Source organism: Fusarium falciforme, chromosome 7 (assembly GCF_026873545.1).
Source record: "Fusarium falciforme chromosome 7, complete sequence".
NCBI lineage: Eukaryota > Fungi > Ascomycota > Sordariomycetes > Hypocreales > Nectriaceae > Fusarium > Fusarium falciforme.
Window position 1 is genome coordinate 1,069,346 of NC_070550.1, and position 20,128 is coordinate 1,089,473.

The 20,128-nt window shown below is 48.1% G+C and overlaps 6 protein-coding genes across 6 annotated transcripts; 4 read left to right on the forward strand and 2 right to left on the reverse strand.

The window, feature by feature from the left end:
* Positions 1-1,294: 1,294 nt before the first annotated feature.
* NCS54_00895500 (Hypothetical protein) lies at positions 1,295-2,305 on the forward strand (the record flags this gene model as incomplete). The annotated part of the gene is made up of 1 exon (XM_053154316.1): positions 1,295-2,305. The coding sequence occupies one exon, from the start codon at positions 1,295-1,297 to the stop codon at positions 2,303-2,305; it is 1,011 nt and encodes a 336-aa protein (XP_053010291.1).
* A 407-nt stretch (positions 2,306-2,712) lies between these two features.
* Positions 2,713-3,962, reverse strand: NCS54_00895600 (D-amino-acid oxidase; the record flags this gene model as incomplete). Its single annotated transcript, XM_053154317.1, has 4 exons — positions 2,713-3,539; positions 3,599-3,696; positions 3,751-3,885; positions 3,937-3,962. 4 exons carry the CDS (start codon positions 3,960-3,962, stop codon positions 2,713-2,715), a joined length of 1,086 nt encoding a protein of 361 aa, XP_053010292.1.
* A 4,067-nt stretch (positions 3,963-8,029) lies between these two features.
* Positions 8,030-9,040, reverse strand: NCS54_00895700 (Hypothetical protein; the record flags this gene model as incomplete). Its single annotated transcript, XM_053154318.1, has 1 exon — positions 8,030-9,040. One exon carries the CDS (start codon positions 9,038-9,040, stop codon positions 8,030-8,032), a length of 1,011 nt encoding a protein of 336 aa, XP_053010293.1.
* Positions 9,041-9,922: 882 nt separating this feature from the next.
* Positions 9,923-11,008, forward strand: NCS54_00895800 (Zn(2)-C6 fungal-type domain-containing protein; the record flags this gene model as incomplete). Its single annotated transcript, XM_053154319.1, has 1 exon — positions 9,923-11,008. One exon carries the CDS (start codon positions 9,923-9,925, stop codon positions 11,006-11,008), a length of 1,086 nt encoding a protein of 361 aa, XP_053010294.1.
* Positions 11,009-11,814: 806 nt separating this feature from the next.
* On the forward strand, positions 11,815-12,570 carry NCS54_00895900 (Hypothetical protein; the record flags this gene model as incomplete). The annotated part of the gene is made up of 1 exon (XM_053154320.1): positions 11,815-12,570. One exon carries the CDS (start codon positions 11,815-11,817, stop codon positions 12,568-12,570), a length of 756 nt encoding a protein of 251 aa, XP_053010295.1.
* Positions 12,571-14,879: 2,309 nt separating this feature from the next.
* On the forward strand, positions 14,880-17,128 carry NCS54_00896000 (Fungal-trans domain-containing protein; the record flags this gene model as incomplete). The annotated part of the gene is made up of 6 exons (XM_053154321.1): positions 14,880-15,049; positions 15,103-15,829; positions 15,887-15,967; positions 16,023-16,636; positions 16,691-16,873; positions 16,927-17,128. The coding sequence occupies 6 exons, from the start codon at positions 14,880-14,882 to the stop codon at positions 17,126-17,128; spliced, it is 1,977 nt and encodes a 658-aa protein (XP_053010296.1).
* Positions 17,129-20,128: the final 3,000 nt, after the last annotated feature.

Here is a 20,128-nt window from a genome sequence, read left to right on the forward strand (position 1 = left end):
TGGTTGCCGACAAAGGAGCTATCCTGAAGGACAGGCCTCATCCAATAATGGATCGATACGAGGGATTGCAGCACAGGCGACAACACCAACTGGAGATCAAGGCCGGTCAACAGAAATTATTGCATTGAGTACCTCAACCGTGCTCATTTCGAGCAATGGAGGCCTATTTCACATGGGACATGACTGGCGGCTTTGAGAAGCAAGTTTAGCTAGACAACTCCATGCACAGTCGGTCCTCGGTATTGAACAATGATAGCTGTGACATTGAACTCTAGCCGTGAAGATAGCGGCGAAGAGGTACCTGCAGACCTAAACAAGGGACAAGCTGAGACTCATGGTGATACATCGGTCGCGAGGGTGAGCCATGATGTCTCCAGAGATGGAGACATATCTGCTTCTCCAGTTATGATGGTTGCTTCGTAGAGAAGTTGGTTGATATCGTTGGGGAGAAAGAGGCGGACCTGGTCCAGCACCGACGAAGAAACAGTGCGAAAAATGTCGCCAAGAGCCATACCTTATTGTAGCATGAGTTGAGACTGCATTCGATACCTGCCTGGTGACCAGTCTCGCCAAGGACGAGTGTCAAGATCTTGCTTCCCATTGTCTCCCCTGCCTCACTCTGGGGCGATAGGTATCACGAGTTGAGTCACGAAAATTTGGCTTGGTGAAGAGTTGAGAAAAGAAAAGCATAAGAAGAAAAAATAATAAGTGGTGTTGTGACGCGATGATAACTGCTTTGGAACGCGACAGCCGAGTGAATAGCTGGAAGAGACTATTTCCGGGGTTGTACCAGTAAAAAAGTCGGGGAATGACGCTGATACCATAGCACGATGTGAGATGTCACTCTATCAACTCGGAGATAACATGGCCTTTTTGGTGAGAGGACACTTGAGATGAAGATATGGGTTTGGCTTTGTCTGTTGCCCCGGACGCCGAAGGACTAGAGTACCCCACGGGGACTGCAGCCGCAAGTTCCTTAGGCGCTATAAACTTATCATATCTCGAGCTCGGTATAACTGACTGATTTTGAAGTGAGGGGCGGGATGGGGTCCAGGCCATTAGCTGATTCAAAATGAGGCAAGTTTCCGCGAAGGGCATGCAATCCCGAGATCCCGTTCAATGATAAGAGGCTTGTAAGGCGTGGCACCTTTCAACGAGTACACAGACGAGCATTCGACGAGCCTTGGATACTTTTCTTCTGGGTCTCAGCGCTGGCAATCTATTGCCTCTTCCCTTGCAATTGCAACCAAAACAAGCCGCTCCCTTCTCCCACCCTCTTCTCACATCACTCGCCATGAGGTCAAAACGGGTCATATCCATCGTCTGCTGTCACGCTGAAGGTGAGGTAGGCGATGTGGTCATCGGAGGTGTGATTGACGTCCCCGCAAAGACGATGCACGACAAGCTCGTCCGCTACATGGCCGAGAAGGACGACCTTCGCCAGCTGCTTCTCCAAGAGCCACGAGGACGTCTGGAAATGAGCGTAAATCTGGTCGTGCCGCCATGTCGTCCCGACGCCGATGCCGGCTTTCTCATCATGGCCCCTGGCGACTGGGTGCCCATGTCTGGCTCCAACACTGTGTGCACCACGACGGTTCTTCTCGAGACAGGCATTGTGCCGATGAAGGAGCCTGTCACGGAAGTCAGACTTGACACCGCGGCGGGGTTGGTTGTGGCAACTGCGGAATGCCAGAATGGCAAATGCAAGTCTGTGTCTTTTGACAACGTCCCCGCCTTTGTTTACGCCCTCGATAAAGAGATCAGCGTTCCTGGGCTTGGAAAGGTTGTCGTAGACATTGCATACGGGGGCCAATGGTATGTTCTCGTCCAAGCAGACGCACTGGGTGTTACGGTGGATACTGTCAACGCGGATCGCCTCATCGACCTCGGTAAACGGCTGAAGAGCGCCGTGCTGGCTGAATGCATGCCCACGCATCCCGAGAACCCGGCGATTTGTGGCATCAACAACGTCATCATCACGGAGCCGCTGGTAGACGAGCTTGGGGGGAAGTCAGTCAAGCATACGGTCATTGTCACGCCAGGGAGACTAGATAGAAGCCCATGTGGTACGGGAAGCTCTTCTCGCCTCGCCATTTTCCATGCCAGGGGGCTTGTCAAGGTTGGTGAGCCGGTCAGGTTTAGGAGTATTATCAACACTCAGTTCATCGGTCACATTAGAGGCACGGCAAAGATTGGGGACCTGGATGCAGTGCTTCCGACAATCAAGGGAAGGGCTTGGATCACCGGTGAGAAGAATGTGCATCTTGACCCAGAAGATCCGTTTCCGACCGGGTTTTTACTATGAGTAGAATGTAGAAAAAAATACAAGAAAGGCTCACGAAATTATTCTTAATGTCAATGACCGTCTCCGTCAGACACAATAACATAGAACACAATTAATGATAAACAGAAGACAGTATTAAGACCGAGTGCTGTAAAACACCGTGACCTAGCTAACATGAAGTTTCTATGGTGGTAATCATAGGAGAAGCCTCATATAAGAAAAGTCAATTGTTCGGCTATGCGATTGTCGTCAGCCTTGCCATGAAGTGTACAGGGAGAAAACGTGCTCTTCTCTAGCCAAGCGTAATGAACTCAAGGCTGACAAAAATGAAAGCCTGATTTCCCACCTCAGAAAGAACAACGAGGACCGAGGATAAAAGCTCATACGATTAAGTAAAAATAGAATACTAAAACTCTAACACAGGCATCTTACAACTTTGCTCGAGCCTTGGTCACCTTTTCAACCAACTCAACAACTCCTTCGGCACAGCCAAATGACCCCATGTAACCCCAACCGGAGTGTCCGTAGTTGTGGATAATCCACGTCTCGTCATCCAGCTTCTCCTCCTCGAGCCTCAGACCATCCTTCCTCCATGGACGGAAACCAACACCATGCCGCACGACACTCAACCCCGAAACACCCTTGCCGTCAGCAATCTCCGGGCAGAGAGTCACAATTCGTTCCATGATCCGATTCGCGGTGTTGGGATCGGGCTGAGAGTCCCAGTTGCCGATCTGATATGTGCCTCCAATGACTGTGCCACCGCCAGCTGCTCTCTGCATGGCATAAATCTCCTCACCGCTCCCATCGAGGGTGCTCGAGCACATGAAGAGAGGGAAATTCTTGGGGGTCTCGTTTCGCACAACCACGATCTGACCGCGGGAGGGAGCTACTGTTGTATCCTCAACGCCACCAAGCTTCAGGGAGCCGAGACCAGTGGCATTAACGATGATATTGGCTGTTCGGCCTGTGTGACTCAGGTGCTTGGCTTCTTTGATGTGAGAGATGATACCACGTTTTACCACAACGCCGTACTTGAGACACTGGCCGAGAATCCACGGGAGAAAGATTGCTGTGTTCATACAGATACCCTGATACTGGAATCCCGAGTCGTACCCAGGAGCCACTTCTGACGGGAGATTTTCGCGGAAATTGTTGAAGATCTCTTTGAACCATGGGTTATCCTGGTAGAAGTGAGATGAGAAGCCAGACGTGTCGGCCTCCATGTCCTTGTTTCGGCGGATGACATGGGTCGCTACAGATGCAGGGTCAGTCATGCTAACCAGGGTGAAGGTTGAGAGGCCAGTAACGCACTCTGGAAATGAATCCCTGCTTCAGGGGTTTCTTCAGTCAACTTCTTGAGAGCGACCCAAGTTCTTCGTTCCCAGCGGCTTCCCTCCTTAGGTGCCAACCTGTAAAACTGTTAGAGCAGATACAACTTGACTTCCACAACTCCGGTTACTGACGGAATCACGTTGGCGCCCGCCCAAGGCGAGGCATATTCAGCGTCATAGTCACCGGGCATGTGTTTAGCTACCACAGTAACGACATTGCCTTCTTTGGCCAGCAGCAAAGCTGACGTCAAACCAATCACACCGGCACTGATAATGTTAGCTGAGCTATCTCTAGTTCCCAGAGATCAAGTCACTTACCCGATAACAACGACGGTATTGGCCATTTTGGACGAACCAACAAACACGAAACTGGAAAGCAGTATGCGTACCTAAGTCTGCCAGTCGAGCTATGGCAAGGAACCAGACAGACTTAAATGCTAGCTATTCACCTTGTGGGTTATGACAACTCACGCCCCCTGATTAGCCACACCGCAACGGCATGCTCATTCAAGAAGGACTGAGTAAGCCAGCTGACGACTCTCAAGGCCAGCCTAGTTCGTCTGTTGCTTTTTGTGGCCCACGATAACCTCCACGAAACCGAGGTGTGCCCATTTTGGTCAGATGTGACCCACATGGCATCTCGGCACCAAACTTATCTTGAGGATTCACGCTTATCAGCGCGGTTGCTTTCCTAGTTAACTCGAAGGTTGGGGTCACGCGGGGGACACCACTACTACCCCACGACCCTCAACCGAAACTAAGAGGGCGGCTGTTCCGGTTGTTAGTTGCCGAAATGGCAAGGCTTTCCGTTTGAACGCGGAAACGTGCCTGTTTTGGGGAGGGAGTTTGTATCCGAAAAGAGTCTAGTACACTTAAGTCTTGGCGTGGGGTAAAGAGAATGCGCACCGTTCACGAATGGCATGAACACTGAAGAATGGTAATAGGTAGGCTTCGACCTTCTCTGGAAAGAATGATGTTTTTATGCAATTAGTTACATCTCATGAATAGCGCTGAACGCTTGAACAGTGCGAGATTTCAACCGCCATTGCGTCTCTTGAATGTTCTATGCATAAGTTCGCATCTGTTCTTCATAAATCATAAAGCTGATTAGCAAAAAGGGAAAAAATGGTAAAAATGAAAAGACACATACAACAGCGGGGATTCGCTGGTCGTCACCGACCCAACTACTAATCCGCCCCTCACTGGCTTATCTATGGGAGAGCGGACGGGATCCCGAGTTCTCCAGTGGGTATGGTCGTATGTGGTTGCTTCTTCTTCTGCCGGAAGCTAAGGATCTATGGAAAAATGATGGTGGACCGAAAAAAGGCAAGTAACAGGCTGGATACGGCATGGGACCAACTAATCTCAGCCAGGCACGATCGTCTGGCTTCCCTTTCCGGGTGAGCATCCCCGACACGGCGCCTAGGTACCTTTAAAACCATGACTAGCAAGTGGCCCATCTGATTTCTGCCGCCTGCATGGTCCTGGTTGGCGGTTAGCGAGGCTGCAGCTTTAGGAAGTCAACAATTAGTTAACGGTGTTTTACGGTATTGGGTTTGATGCCGCTCTGTGTTCATAGCTGTGTTTTTTGCTGTTGCGGCTGGCGGTCTCTCGCGGACTTGTTATTGCAGATAATAAAAAGAAATAATAATAATAAGTAGTCAACCACGTGGACAAGTTCACTTATCTAGGGAGACGGGGATCACGTTTAGAAGCTCATAATAGCATTAATTGCAGTCATATAGGTCTAGATAATACCGAGGGCTAACGCTTTCAACTATTGGTTAACGTATATGATAAGCGAGTGTTACAAACAAGTGAGTGTTACACTACACTGTGTAAGCTAAAACAGCTAAACTCCAATTTTCTAAAACTAGCTATCTAATTTTTAAAAATCTAAAAACAGGTTTTATAGCTATTTAACTTCAGAAGAAACTCCATAGTATTTCTTTTAAAATTTTAAGAAATTGCCTTTTAAGAAAAACAGCTTGTTATATAGTGTGAATACGTTGTTTCTTAAACTAGCTTAGTAAGGATTTTTTTAAAAATATAAGAAATTTCATATAGCTTTTTTGCTATAAGATAGGCTCTTTTTCTTATTTTTAGCATATTTACGCTTAATTTAAATTTCTTAGAATTTTTTAATCAAGTTAAATCTTAAGGTGCAAATACTAAGAAATTTCAAAGTGTAACACTCACTTGTTTGTAACACTCGCTTATCATGTACGTTAACGCTTAGAAATTTCCCATAGAAAGGGAGTTCCTGGTGAAATAATTGTTTGACATTGGGGCATGTGGATGCTTAACACACGATACTTATTTGAAATTAATATGTGTTCACGCTGCTGATGGTCCATTTATAAGCAATAAAACTAGAGCAGTACCTTCAGCTTGTATACCGAGAAATAGTAAGCATTTTTTTTATAACCTTTAATATTTTCTTTAAAGCACGGATCATAGCCTTCCCTACCCTATGGGGCGTGGGAGACACCTAACTCGGTGTTTAATATAGTACAATAGAAAACTACATAGTTAACCAATGCCGGATCTAAGTACGTGTCACTATTAACCGCTTCTTAGCCCCTTGGGCTTACATTAAAGTAGCTAAATAGGTATGTCTCTTATTGGCATCGGGGTGCTAGTGGCCACCAAGTTCCCCGTTCGTGTCCACTCAAGGGTGGATGCCAACGGCTGCGATCAACAAATTGGATGGCTTCCGTAGCTCAGTTGGTTAGAGCGTCGTACTAATACTTCATCCGAGTGTTCTGTAATGCGAAGGCCTCTGGTTCAAGCCCAGGCGGAAGCAGTTCCCACATGCCCTCCAATTCCTTTCTTTTTGCCGCCTGGGAAAAGAGCTCAATATTTCTGGAACCGAGGCCTAGTCGGTAGGGATGATTTGAACCACGCGTTGCCACTGCATCTACCTGGTGGGTGGGTGTGAACCGAAAGTTATGTGTTCTGTAAGAATGAGAACAGAGTAAACACAGAAGTGAGTGTGCCACCGAAGATATTGCGCAAGTGAAGGCTTCGGAACTGGAATTTTGCCCCATATCTTAGCCAATCCCCCTAAGCTTCCTCGATTTGCCTTGTCCTAAGCAACACCAGTCCGAGATGCTAATTATGAGTGATCATCCTGAGGGACTATTACTAGGTATCGAAGTGAGGGCCAAGCTATCAACACATGGCAGTGCTCAGATGAGGATATTAGCCATTCTGGGGTTCAATAGTTGGCGTAAAGGCCAAGACGCATCAAGACTTCCGCCATTATTTTCAGTTTCAGCATAGGGATGTATACTTTGGTAGATACTCGAAGATCTGAGCTCGTTCTATTCTTAATCATGGAATCGTTATACCACACTTTGACAGATGACTATCGATAGCCTATGAAATATACCCATAGCGTTATAGAATAGGGACTATGACGGATTGAACAGACCTCACCAACAATAATGCATGCCACCCTCGAGATTAAAGTTGAGAAACTACCTATCGTATTTGCTAAACTCGTCTTCGGTCTTTCGCCATACTACCTCTACCAGGACCCCTATACAGCTCTCATGCGTGATTGGGAAGCGGGTCCTGGGTTGCTTGTCTATAAAGATTCTCACAAGAATCGCGGCTATGAGAAGGATAATGCTAGCACGTTATCACCGCAATCGCCTTATATCTCAGTATGAACTATCGTGATCCTCGTCGTCGAATATAGACTTGGTCACGTGTTGAGGCACCTTCCGGTCCTCCACAGCACCGAGGGCATTCGTGGAGATGAGTCATTTTTTGTGATCGTCTCCGGCTGGAGCTTTTAATCGTATAGCAGACGAGTAGAGCCGCTGAACTCGGACAAGGATCAGGGCCATCGGCCAGATCCCGAGTCAGACCCTTCAGCATTGAATGAATTGGTTTCCAACTCCACTGAAAGTACGGCATATCTTTTCTTTTCCCAGAATGGAACCACTGATCACGGTGTGTTTTAGTTCTAGACTGATGTTTGAGGCGGCCCTTACTACTGGCGAGCAATGTGAGGCAGCAGCACTCCATAATCACTGCAGAGACAGAGAATGGTTGTCGTGTTCAGTCAGCTTTCATGAAAGGAGTTTACGCGGTTCTCCGGAATACCCATGACGGGAAGGGCTATCAGTTCATCGATTTTAGATTGACCAGATTCTAAACACAGACGTAGAATTTTAGCTGCGGCCACCATACAATGAATATGGGAGGACCTTAAGCAGTCATACTTGAGGCCCCCTGACTTCAATTTTCATGCAACCAAATGTTTCGTCTCAAGAAACAGTTGCCTATGTACAGCTATCTTCGGGCTCATGATGTATTGGAATGTCACTCTTGCGCCCCTGACTAAAGCAGTTGCGTCTCGATAGTTACAAGAATTCTTAGGGCACCAAGCTCATCTCCACTAACACTTAACCTTAAGGGAAAAGACCTGACCCCCAGTCGAGGTTGCGTTGCTACCCAAGTACGATCCTGCGGTTGCAAAGTACAGAGTGCTCCTTTCTTTGATCGTTTGGCCAAATACGGCCGAAACTGGTTGGCTGATGGCCAGGGAGCCATACTCCCAGGAAACCAACATCTGACCCTCACCTCTAGCGGTAATCTTCTCAATACCGTTGAGGTTCCCCAACCCTGTGGCGAGGAATGCAACACCGTCTCGTCTCAGGGCAAAATCATCGAACGTTGACCCGTTGAGTCCCCGTGCGATGATCTCAGCCGGTGCCCCGACTGCTAGACCCTCGGGAGTGATGGCTAGGCGGCCGTACAAGCCCTGATTTGTGTTGGTAAAGTACAGCCATCCGTCTCGAGCGTGAACTCCGTTGATGCCGAGCAGGAGGTTGGACTCAGGCTGGGATATAGGGGCAAAGAGGGGATCCGAGCTGACGGTTTCGACGCATCCTGTTCGTGTGTCGAGCCGGAGTAGAGAGCCAGCAGCACAATCCGCAACCAGTAGGTAATGCGGTGAGTGAGGTACAGGTGTCAGGCCGTTCAGCCATGCTGCCGACGGAATGGGGAATGCCTTGATCTTGGCCCCAGCCTCGGTGAGCGTGATATGATGGACAACGTTGGAGCCCGGCTCTACAAGTCCTTCTTCCCACGAGAAGTTACTGGCAGTAGCAACGATTGTGTCTGGCAACGGGGATGTGAGCCCGAAGATGGCCGAGGAAGATGGCGCGAGAGAAGTGAACAGGTAGGGGGTCCTCTTTGACAAACGGCTGAGAGGGTTGATGCTGTAAAGATCTCCGGTGTAGGCGTTGCACATCACAATAGTGCCATTTGGAAGAAGAGTGAGGTTCTCAATGCGAACTGAGGGTGGGAACTGAGTGAGGAGTCTCGGCTCTGACATAGCCCGGGATACGTGTACCAGAAAGTGCAGCCATGTGAGTATGATAGACACGCGAAACGTGAAGTGCATGGTGATGAAGAACGAGGAAAATGAGTGCCAGTATGTCAAGTTTGATGTGGTGCTAGTCCTGATGACTCGTAGGGCGATGGCTCATTTAAATAGTTGCATGATCAATAACAGGAAGACATGCCGGCAACAGAGCTCAGAGTTAAGGCAGAGATGCGAAGAGGCCTTAGGAGCCTTGCGCATGGATGCTATGGTTCTCTGGGGTTGGAGGCAGAGACTGTATAAACTGAGGTGATTGGCCATATCGTTCAGATTTCCTAAATCGGTCTAGCCGTGAACGTTTGAGGTAGGGGTTAAGGAACTGGGTTACATTGCGGCATATAGGGCTGTTTCGTATGGCCAGGGATGTCGCGTTTCTCTGGGTACGCTGGCTTGTCTAACCGTATAAATTACTCCAATGACACCTTTCGTCTGTCGGTAAAATGCCAGCTGCATAAATGATTCGTTCAAAGCTCGCCGATGACAGTCTTCTTCTAACAAAACGCCGAAGTAGCTGGCCTATCTTTACTCTATACATAGGTCGGGACCATCCAGCAAGCCAAGTGGGGTTTTCGTTCCCATTTCCTATTTAAGGGCAGCAGTGTCGGGTGTTGCTCCAAGAGGGAACACGACAAACCGATCGACCCATGTGCGGGGCCGCAGCACTGGAAACATGTCGTTCTTAGCTCGCCAAGAAGAGCAACAGTTACTGGAGCCCTTCAAGCCACCGTTCAGGCGGAAGTTCAAGCCAAAGGCTAAGACAGGCTGCCACACTTGCAGGTGAGGCGACGGAGAGACTACGAACCCGCTTGCTGTCAGGTTGATACTGATACTGAGCCGACTTGGCTCCCAAACAGGATCCGAAGAGTCAAATGTGATGAAACACGACCAGCATGTCGTCGTTGCATGTCCACTGATCGGGTGTGTGATGGATATCCGTCCATGTTCCGAATCTTGACCCTCGGGAGCCCCATATCATCAACTTCAGCGAGCACCCCTGGTTCTCAGCCAACACTCTCTCTATACCAGCCAAAGTCTTCCACAGTTACGACCGATCAAGTCGAAAAGCTAGCCCTTTACTTTCACCGCAAGCGCCAAGCCAATGTTTGCTACCGGAACGAGGCCCGGGCAATACTGGCAAATCTCTCAGATCCCACCATCCGCCATGGACTCGATTCTCTGATCGCTCTACACGACGGACTCGGAACAAAAAGACACACTGCCAATGTCGGCACTCACGGCATATTTATCAATCAACGTAGCTTGGATGCGTACAACGCGGCAGTCTCAAGCCTCGCGTCGCGGCTAAGGGAGGAACCCACTCGAAAGTCTGCCCAGGCTGCTCTCGTGTGCTGCCAGATGTTTATGAGCATTGAAGTCATGATGGGCGACTACACTACTGCCTTCCAGCATTTCCTTCTAGGTCTTCGTATCATGTACCAATATCGGAACCGCCCAGGTGTGAGCGACAGCGGCCGGGTAGTTCCTTGTTACAATCTTGGTTTTCCTCATCTGGACGAGTTTGCTATCAAGCTCTTCGCCTCGGGCTATCCTGGGCCCAAGCACCTGTCTTCCTGCGAAACAGATCGCAGTAGCTCGGCGACAAGCAACATCAACACCATTTTGTGCGATCAGGCGCGCAGTGATCTGAGCGTTCTATCCGTGGAAGTGCTGCAGTTTCTGAATCGGGTGACAGGCCTGCGGAGTCAGTACCAAGTGGCCGAGTTAAAGGCGACGAGGACACAGATTCTTGGTTGCTTGCAGTCATGGGAGCAGACGTACGCTCAAACTGCCAACAAGATCATGGCGAGAACAACTGCCCAGAGAGTGCGTTTCGGAGCAGCATTCTCCCTTCTCCTCCATGGTGTCTTAGAAGTTGTAGTCAACCTGGCAATTGGAGCCTCAACGGATGATGTATACGCACTGGGAAAACAGGTCGCTGACATTAAAGCGACCGCGCATATGGCTACGGAAATAGGGAAAGCAGTCTAATAGCTAGGGATGCCAGGTTTAACGTCAGAGTGATTAACGATATATAATTGATGTTACCTTCTATGATACTGGTTGCTATTGTAATTAAAGAGCGATACCCCTTGACGAAATCAACATCAGGCATGGCAAACGTGGAACTCAATAAAACACCATGCTATTAGCAAAGGTGGACAATGCTTTTTCGCAGTCACCCAGGCAATCGGGCCACAAAGGCTGCACGACATAACTATTCAGTACCACAAGTTCTCACAGCATGGTTGGGCATATGACTTGACGTAGGTAGAAGCAATCCCACGAGACGACCCAGACACTGTTGGCACGCTATTACCAGGGTTATCGCCACGATCACCGACACTCTTGCTAATTTTGCACCGCGTCCCGAGACTCGCACTGACACCCTAGCTACATGCGTCATCGTGACCCATTGTGGCCATGCGGCCAACGATTGCCTCGGTGACCCATGCATCGTGTCACCTTTCCCAAGTGTCGGATCATAACAAACGGGAATACTGGAGCTATGGTTTGAAGTTGGTAGTTCGGCTCCGCGGCTACCAAATCCCGTGTTATGTTCTTGCTGGGTCTAAGCCGCTTAGAGAATTTCGGCGCCGAGAGCTCATAGCTAGGGTCCCCGGGTATCACTAAGCCCGGGCTTTCATACCGACGCTTCCGTAGCCAGAGCCCAGTTTTAAGGCCCCTTTATCATCATAATACTAGAGCCATTTAAAATCTCCCTCTGATTCTTAGAAAACGACACGTAAAAACAATGAACATCTTCCAAGAGGACTGATTAATTTATCACGGTAACCATGGCAACTATCGACTATTACCAGAGACTCACTGAAGAGTATAACCTCAGCAACACACCTCTCCTTGTCGCTTCAGGAGTCAGCTTCGCTGTGGGATACATGCAATATGTCTACGCCATCAGAGTCTTACTGCGTGAAGGCAATGGTCCCATTCCTTTCTGGATGCATTCCTTCTATCTCGCCCATGACTCTACGTGGTCTTACATCCTTGGAAAAGCTGCATCAAGATATGACGAGCATTGGTTTCTACGAGGAACATCAACGGCTTTGTTTGTATGGACCACCCTCGAGATTTTCTGCATCCATCGTTCCATCACCAAGACCCGCAATGCGTGCTTCGGTTCCGTTCTTGGTCCGAACCCTTCCCTGGCCTCTGTTCTTCCCTATGCCGCGTTTCTCCAGATGGCCATGTACTGCGTTGTTTGGTTCGGAATTATCCTGATGGGCGAAGGGTGCGTTATGCAGTGGTTCTGCTTGACAAACGTCCTCATTATAGTCGGTCCAACACACGAGTACCTCCGACGTGGCTCGCGAGACGGTCTCGCGCTGGGATTCTGCCTCGTCAACATCATCTGCGCTATCTGGACCTTCACACCATTCAGCATGTGGGCTCTCACCCTTCCCGAGATCTTTGCCCAGCCCATGTACTACTGCGCTGGCTGTTTCATGTTCCTGTACTCTCTCTGGGCATTCTACATTGTCTACAGTTACCCAGCCAAGAAGTCTTCAAAGAAGGATCCATCTCCCATTTGGTAACTTGAGAGACGCATCACAATCCAGGAGCACAATGGACCATTGAGACCGAAGAGCACCGTTGACCCCAACGTCGTCTTTAGGAGAGATGTCCTTGAGATAAACAACAACAAAAAGAGCAATGGGTAATCAGGGGGAAAACACACGCAAGTCATCACGAAGGAAAATGTTTTTGAGGGCATGTATCCAAGACATCTAAATTAGAAATTCACATTTCTTTGTGGAAGTTTCATCCTCGGTAATTCCATAGCCACCGCTAGGTGAACGTCAGCTTTTCTGATGTCTTGCACAGTTCTTGTCTGGTTTGGACGAGATTGCAGAGGATGCACTTAACTGTTGATCGGGGCCGCGCTCCGTTTGCCTAGATGATCAGAGAAACGAGGTCTCAGAAGCCCCTAATCACTAGACGATACCTGTAGGATCAATTCACCGGCTGATTTTCATCAACCAGAGTGCAATGTTGATAACCGAGTTCGGGTAACTTCTTGTTAAAATGAGGCTAGCCGAGGTAACGTCCGCGCGGTACGTCGCTCACACTCTCAACGTGAAAGACAACAACCATCCTGATGATGAATATGTGTACAAATACTGATGAGAGATTGATCATCTCTGCCATGCAACAACCTATCATGAACTAAACTGAAACCTGCTTCAATGGCCGACCACGATATTTTCGGGAACCCTCCATACCGGTATCTGCCGACACAGCATATGCTGGCCATTGCTGCCGCGCCTGAGCAAGGTGAGGACGTATACACCAACACAGCACCGTTATGGCATCCAGTGTGGGCGCGTGGTGTATTTGGTGGTGCCTTGCTTGCCCAGTCACTTGCCGTGGCTCAGGAGAGCATCCCTCTTAGCTACTTGGCGCATAGTATGCATTGCCACTTCCTACTACCGGCTCATACTACAACACCCATTTTCTATCGGATCGAGCGGATCCGTGATGATGGAACTATTGTAATTAGACGTGTTCAGGCATACCAGTCTGGAAAATGCATATTCACGGCACTCGTCAGCTTCTTTCGCCAAGCCGAACGGAAAGAGAGAATGGAGTTGACGCACCAACCAACAATGCCTGAGTATTCAAGAGGCCAAGAGCCACCGTCAGCATCTGGGGAGGATGTTGACCAGACAAGATTGACAAGGACCTGCCAGGCAAATAGAGGAAGCCAATATGAGTCTGTGAGGATTAGCGCAGGCGAAGAAGAAACTCGCCCAGAGTCTAGGCGACTAAGGAACTGGATTCGAGTTCATAGTCAAGCCAGCGCTGGATAACATGCCAAGCATGGTCAAGGAAGCAACACGGATCACAGGGCCCATCTCACAGCTCTCGCCTACATCAGCGACCACTACTTTATAGGGACTGTTCCTCGCGTCCATCATACCGATCGATTCAACAGCTCATCCGCCATCAAGTCCATTATTCGCTCCTTCGGCAGTGACGATCCTTCGAGCCGGCAGATAGTGCGTTCCTACCAAGAACTGGCTACTGAGGAGTTGGAAGAAAACGCGAGATGCGGAACGCCGACTGCTCCTGCCCATCACATTGGAATGATGGTCACGCTGGACCACACCATCTTCTTCCATAATCAGGCAGTGGTTCGAGCAGACGAGTGGATGTTGACCGAGGTCGAGACACCGTGGGCGGGCCAACAGAGAGGTCTCGTTGTCCAACGAATTTGGACCAGCAACGGCACCTTAGTTGCTACTTGTTTCCAGGGGGGCCTCGTACGTCTGGGAAGAAATGAGGCTGGTAGCAAGATCTAAGCCCTCGTTACGTTCTGGAAATGTCCTTGAACCTGTGAATTGTTCTGGCCTTGGCACTCGGTCGTGTTGTATCAGCCTAGGTACATGGTGGTGAAATTAAAGCAATCTGCATTCCCGAAGCATGCCTCTCACACCTTTGCTACAGGGAGTTGGGACAGTGAGTAGCATCCGTTTGTGTTGATGGAGGCAGATTGAATCCCGGCATTTGCCGTGGCCTTGCTATTCATACATACACTCCCGGGTGGTGAAAGCCAGCACAGTGCCCTCGGCAAACATGGGCAGCACCTTGGCATATACCCTGTCCTTCCGACACTTGCCTGAATGCTATACGCACCCTCGGCAGATACCATGACTGTGCAAGTATTGAAAAAGGTGTTCTTCAACACTGTGTCTTACACCTGATCCATTCTTATGGGAGTAGAAGCGCATTCGTTGACCAGAGTTTTGCCAATTGAGGTTGATAACAGATGCCCATGTCTCAATCTCCCGTCTACATTTGTGTGGGTAGCCATTCATTCAATTCCAATCTTTGCTATTGTAAGATGTCACGAGAAGCACGCCCTGGCGGAAAGCCTAGGCGCCGAGCCGCACGAGCCTGTCTATACTGCCGTACCCGAAAGGTTCGCTGTGACCTTGTTTTCCATGGCCATCCATGCACAAACTGCACGCTCGATGAAGGGGAGTGCATTATTCCATTCAAGCAGCACAAGTGGTATTCTGCCTCAGCCATTTGAGTAGCACCGTGATAAATACTAATGGTGACAGGCACATGGCCAATGCTATCTATCAACGGCAGAATCATGTACCGCCAGAATCAACAGGTGCCGAACGGCAGAACCAGGTCCTGCCTGAGAAGCAGAACACTTTGGCAGACAAACCCATGGATCTCGGCCAGGCTCCGCGCCTCACAAATGCAGAAGACCTACCAGGACTTGAAAGATTTCTTCTCGCCTTTAACGAGGAGGAAGCAACTGGATGTGACGATATAAGTGGCAATCCTAACGCAGACTTGGACCAACCTCGAAGCAACACGACCCCTGAGGACCCCGAGGCAGACTCATCAACGACGAGTGAGAGTAGTGCAATCAACGAGCACAAATTCAACTTGCCTCTCTCTCTAGCAGACTTCCAGCAATCGATATTCCTGAAGGGCCTAAGCCCGAATTCAGACAGTAGATCATACAATTCCCAGCAACCTAGGGCTTCCAACTTTGTCATATTTTCCTCCTACTCGTTTATCTCCGCAGACACGTTATGGAACTTAGACAAAGAGGACATGGCGTTTCTAGAGAATCGAAGGTGTCTCTATTTGCCAGCACGACCCGCAATGGATGAGTTTGTCCAACAGTACTTCTTGCATGTTCATCCTACCCTTCCCTTGATCAACGAACAAGACTTCTGGGCAATGTATAATGCCCAGCCTGTGGAGGCAATGTCCACTGGACGCCTGTCTCTCGTTGTCGTCCAGGCCATGATATTTCTCGCCTGCCCGGTACGAAGTCTTCAAAAGGCCCACGAGATGAGATGTCGCTAATGCTCAGCCTAATAGTTCGTGCCACAATCAGTCCTTGATAGCCTATCCCTTACCTCGGTGCATCAAGCACGAGCCGAGTTCTACTCTGTTACCAAGGTGGGCAACATATGTTTCCAGCCCTTGCCCAGATAACAAGCTAATTAGTGCCAAGGCGTTGTTCCACATCGACAGGTGCAGAGATGACGTTAGCAGCGCCCAAAGTGCCCTGATGCTGACGTACCATTCCCCCACCATCTTCGACAAGACCAACAGTTACTGGCTCAGCACAGCCATTCACTTTGCTCGGCAGGCGGGTGCTCATAGATACGGTGCAACTGGAGGCAACCCGAAAGGCCAGGCGGCACTGAAACGGCTATGGTGGTGCTGTATCCTCCGCGATAGAATTATGGCTCTTAGCCTGTGGCGTCCTGTCCAAATTGCTCTGACTGACCTTGACTTCGATAGACTGGGTCTTCTGGAGGATGATGTGAGACAAGAGATCAGAGGCTCTGCGGTATATGATCCAGCCACGAAGCGTATGTTGGCGCAGCTGGTCGGTTGTCTCTGCGAGCTCAGTGTCGTCTTGAACGACATTCTCATGATCTGTTACAATCCTACGCCGGACTCGAACGATCCTACTCGCACTTTGACTCAGTTGAAAGATTCCGTCTCACGACTGAGCGAGTGGCATGACATGGTTGTCCACAAATTCCAGCTTCCAACAGAAGTTCCTGGTGGGCACGAGTCCCTCAGCCTTTTTACAAATGCAATATTCATATACTACTTGTAGTATCCCTTCCTTGTCGTGACTCAGGATCACACCGTTAACTAGATGAACAGCACTGCGAAAGCTTGCTTAAACAATCATATCCTATACTTCCTTGGCAGAAGCGGGGGTCAAAACAACAGCCCCTACACAGTCTGGTGTGCATCCGAAGAGCTTGGCGAGTCTCTACAGTCCATTACCGAAAGCTTTGCCGATCTAGAAGAACGGGACTTGGTGAGATACTTGCCTAACACCTTGTAAGGCATTCCATCTTTATGTTTTATTGGTCTTCACTCACGTCGCTCACTAGCGTTCCCCTGTCACTACTACCATTCTTGTGGCATGTATCCGAAGCAAAAGACACCCAGAGCCAACCTGTTAGGGGGTTTCAAGGCGATTTTGGGGTCTATCGCGATGTCTTCTCAATGTTTGCGAAGCTGTATGAGGCAACAGATAGTGTCCTGCAGTGTACGGGTATAGAAGATACGGAACCATTACAACCTGCTCCGTGAAAGTGGCATATATGGTCAGGCCTAGCCAGGGAGCTTTCCATTCTCTTTGAGCACAGGGAACAAAGCAAGGTGTCACAACAGTTTTGCACTCAAATTTGCTTATGTACGAACGAGGTCTAATATCCTTTGCAAAATATGGAAGATAAGTGAACAAATCTTCCCATGTTGAATACATAGAGGTTTATGTGAACTCGACTCCTAATCCTATGCAAGAGTTATCTAGTTTAAGTAATCCTAAAAAGGCCTTATATGTAGGCCGGGATACTATAACAGCTAGTTACCTTATAGTAAAGGGAAATAGAGTAGATAATCCCTTATATAAGAAGGATCTTTAATATAAAAAAGATAAATAACCTCGAATAAAATTATCAAGTGCACCTATAGTATTATACTCTTTAGATTATTATTTATATATTAAATACTTTCTAACTTTTATAAGGCTTTAATTAATACTTATTATAAGGCTAGCTACCATAACTCTTATTATTAAATATTAGCTAATTAAATTACTTTAAATTAATATTATATAATTACTTTTTTATATTTTTATATTAACTATTAATTCTAATAATATTAATATTTACTTAATACAATATAATTAATTTAAGCCTTATTGCTTAATATTATTTAATTAATTAAAATATTAAGCTGTTTATAAGACTTAAAGATATGCCTTTTATTTATATATTTTAATTAAGAAAAGCTATTTTTATAAAATTTTATAATACTATTAATAAGATGTATTTAAGTTTAAAGCTTAAAATTAAAAGCTTAAATATATAAAATAATTTTTATCCTTTTAGATGTATTAAATATAACTCAAGTATTAATACTTTTAAGTTTCAGTTATCCTAACACTGCCCAGGTTTCTCCTTCCCAAAGTCGAGTAAAGAAAGAATGGAAATTTCATCCTCTAATGAAATCTTAGTAACTGTGTTAATAGGGTCAGTTGTAGGGACTCAATCCAATTATAAATGCCATCCCCTAGGTAAGAAACAAGCCCTTTTTAGAGCCCTTCGCGCGGCCTATGGGATAGTAGAGACACTGTCAAGTGTGCTTTATCGCGAGTTTACCAATAACCAACAGCACAACGTGCAAGTGTGTTAGAATACAATTTAGTGACGCTGCATTGCCATTAGGAGTGAAGAATGTCAGCCACTTACTAAATATGGCGATGGCTCAGGTTGAGGCTTCAGTAGCTAAATAGTCCATTGCGAGCCTAGGCCTTTTGCCCCCGAGTTTAATAAATTAGCACCAACCTGCCTCATTTTCGACAATTGACACGAGGTAACCAGCCTAAAATACCTCATGAGAATATGTACGCGCTTGCCCTAAAAATGCCGCACACCCGGATCAATCCTCTCAAGGCAAGCGGAGGGATGGGGGGGCGCCAAAGTCCTTTCGTCCCTCAAGGCATAGGACCTATAGTCACTTTATCCCTTGAAGCACAGCTTAGACGGCCGGGATATATCACACTCTTTTAGGCGTGAGGCCATTTACAAACATACATGTCAGACACCGATTACGAAGCAGCGGACCTTTTGGCTGTGTTTTGGGTTCTTATTCTGTGGTGCCCTCGACTGACTGAAGGGACTGCAGGGATAATACAGAGGACGCATGCTTCTGTGGCCTAGTGACTCTTGGATGGTCTTGCATGGGGCATAGTTGGTAAGAGACTTTGCCAGGCCTTGGTACTCCGCTAGGACTCGGATGAGGCCGCGAATGTCCCCTGCGGGCTGAACTACGATTGGACCTTTGTGCTGGTTGAGGTTGGTCTGTGGCGGTGGCTGAGGCCGGGACTCTTCGTTCCTCAAGGCATAACTAACTTTCTCTCCGAACGCATGTGAATGGATGTCAGCAAGAAGTCTCATACCTTAGCTGCGCGATACGATGATAGCGTCATGGTTGCGCATATCTCACATTACTGAAACACGAGGCCATCCATCACACGTCAGCAACATTCCACCCAAGGGGAAAGGATGTGGGACGGTACGCGATGAAAATCGCACTAAAATTATGCACGGTATGTATTTGTTTCTGTTTTCTTGTTTTTGGGTCTTGCCGAAACGATCATACCCTAGGGAACGCCTCAACTTGGTGGGAGCGGGGTTGAAGAAATTAAGTTTCCCAATGCCACAAGACTGCGCACTCCCCTCTCCCAGCATTTTGGTCTTTCAATCTTTTTGAGAGTGTTACAGCCATGGCATCGTCCTCCTGGTCACCGGGAGGGTTCATGACGGGTGCCCCGGTTATGTTGTCCATGTATATCAATTCCATGCTCGGATTCCGCCTGAGAGATGATAAGCATGGCATCAATTTCCAGGAATCGCCAAGTTTAGAGAACTTCAGGCACCAGTTCCAGGGGCACGGCGAGATAGAAGTCGATTCCACGAGAGTTGCACAGCAGGCTGAGCGCCATATCGAGGCGGATGAAAATGGCGAAGCTACGGACAAGGTTCAATCCCAGAAGACACTCCGGACGACGGCACCCCGGAAAGATCTCTGCGCTGATTGCCTCAAGCTTACGAATGCAGAAGGACGAGGCCCCAGAGGTTTCCATGATATTTCACGGCTAGGAAATCTCGAGTCCCTGGATTCAAGTGCTGGATGTCTATTGTGCTCTGCCTTACAGCTGGCAATACGACACTATGTGTCATGCCTACAGCCAGACTCGACCGAAACTGATATGAGAGCCTCATTTCGTCCCCATGATATGGCTTTAGGCAGGAGCGCTATTGACATACACTTTGGAGTTATCGAAAGACCTGATGGGTCAGCATGGGAAAGATCAGCTCGCGTGTACGTGTGGAACGAAGGTCAGCTAAATTGTCGACGGTAATTGTGAGATTGCATTCCTAATTTTTAGATAGGAGATGATTATTCCAAAACCATCAGCCCCTATCCGCCGCCTAAGATAATACAAGACACTTCACAGGACTCTGTAGTGGACCTTATTCGACAGTGGTTGAGAGGCTGCCAAGACGAGCATGGCATCTGTTC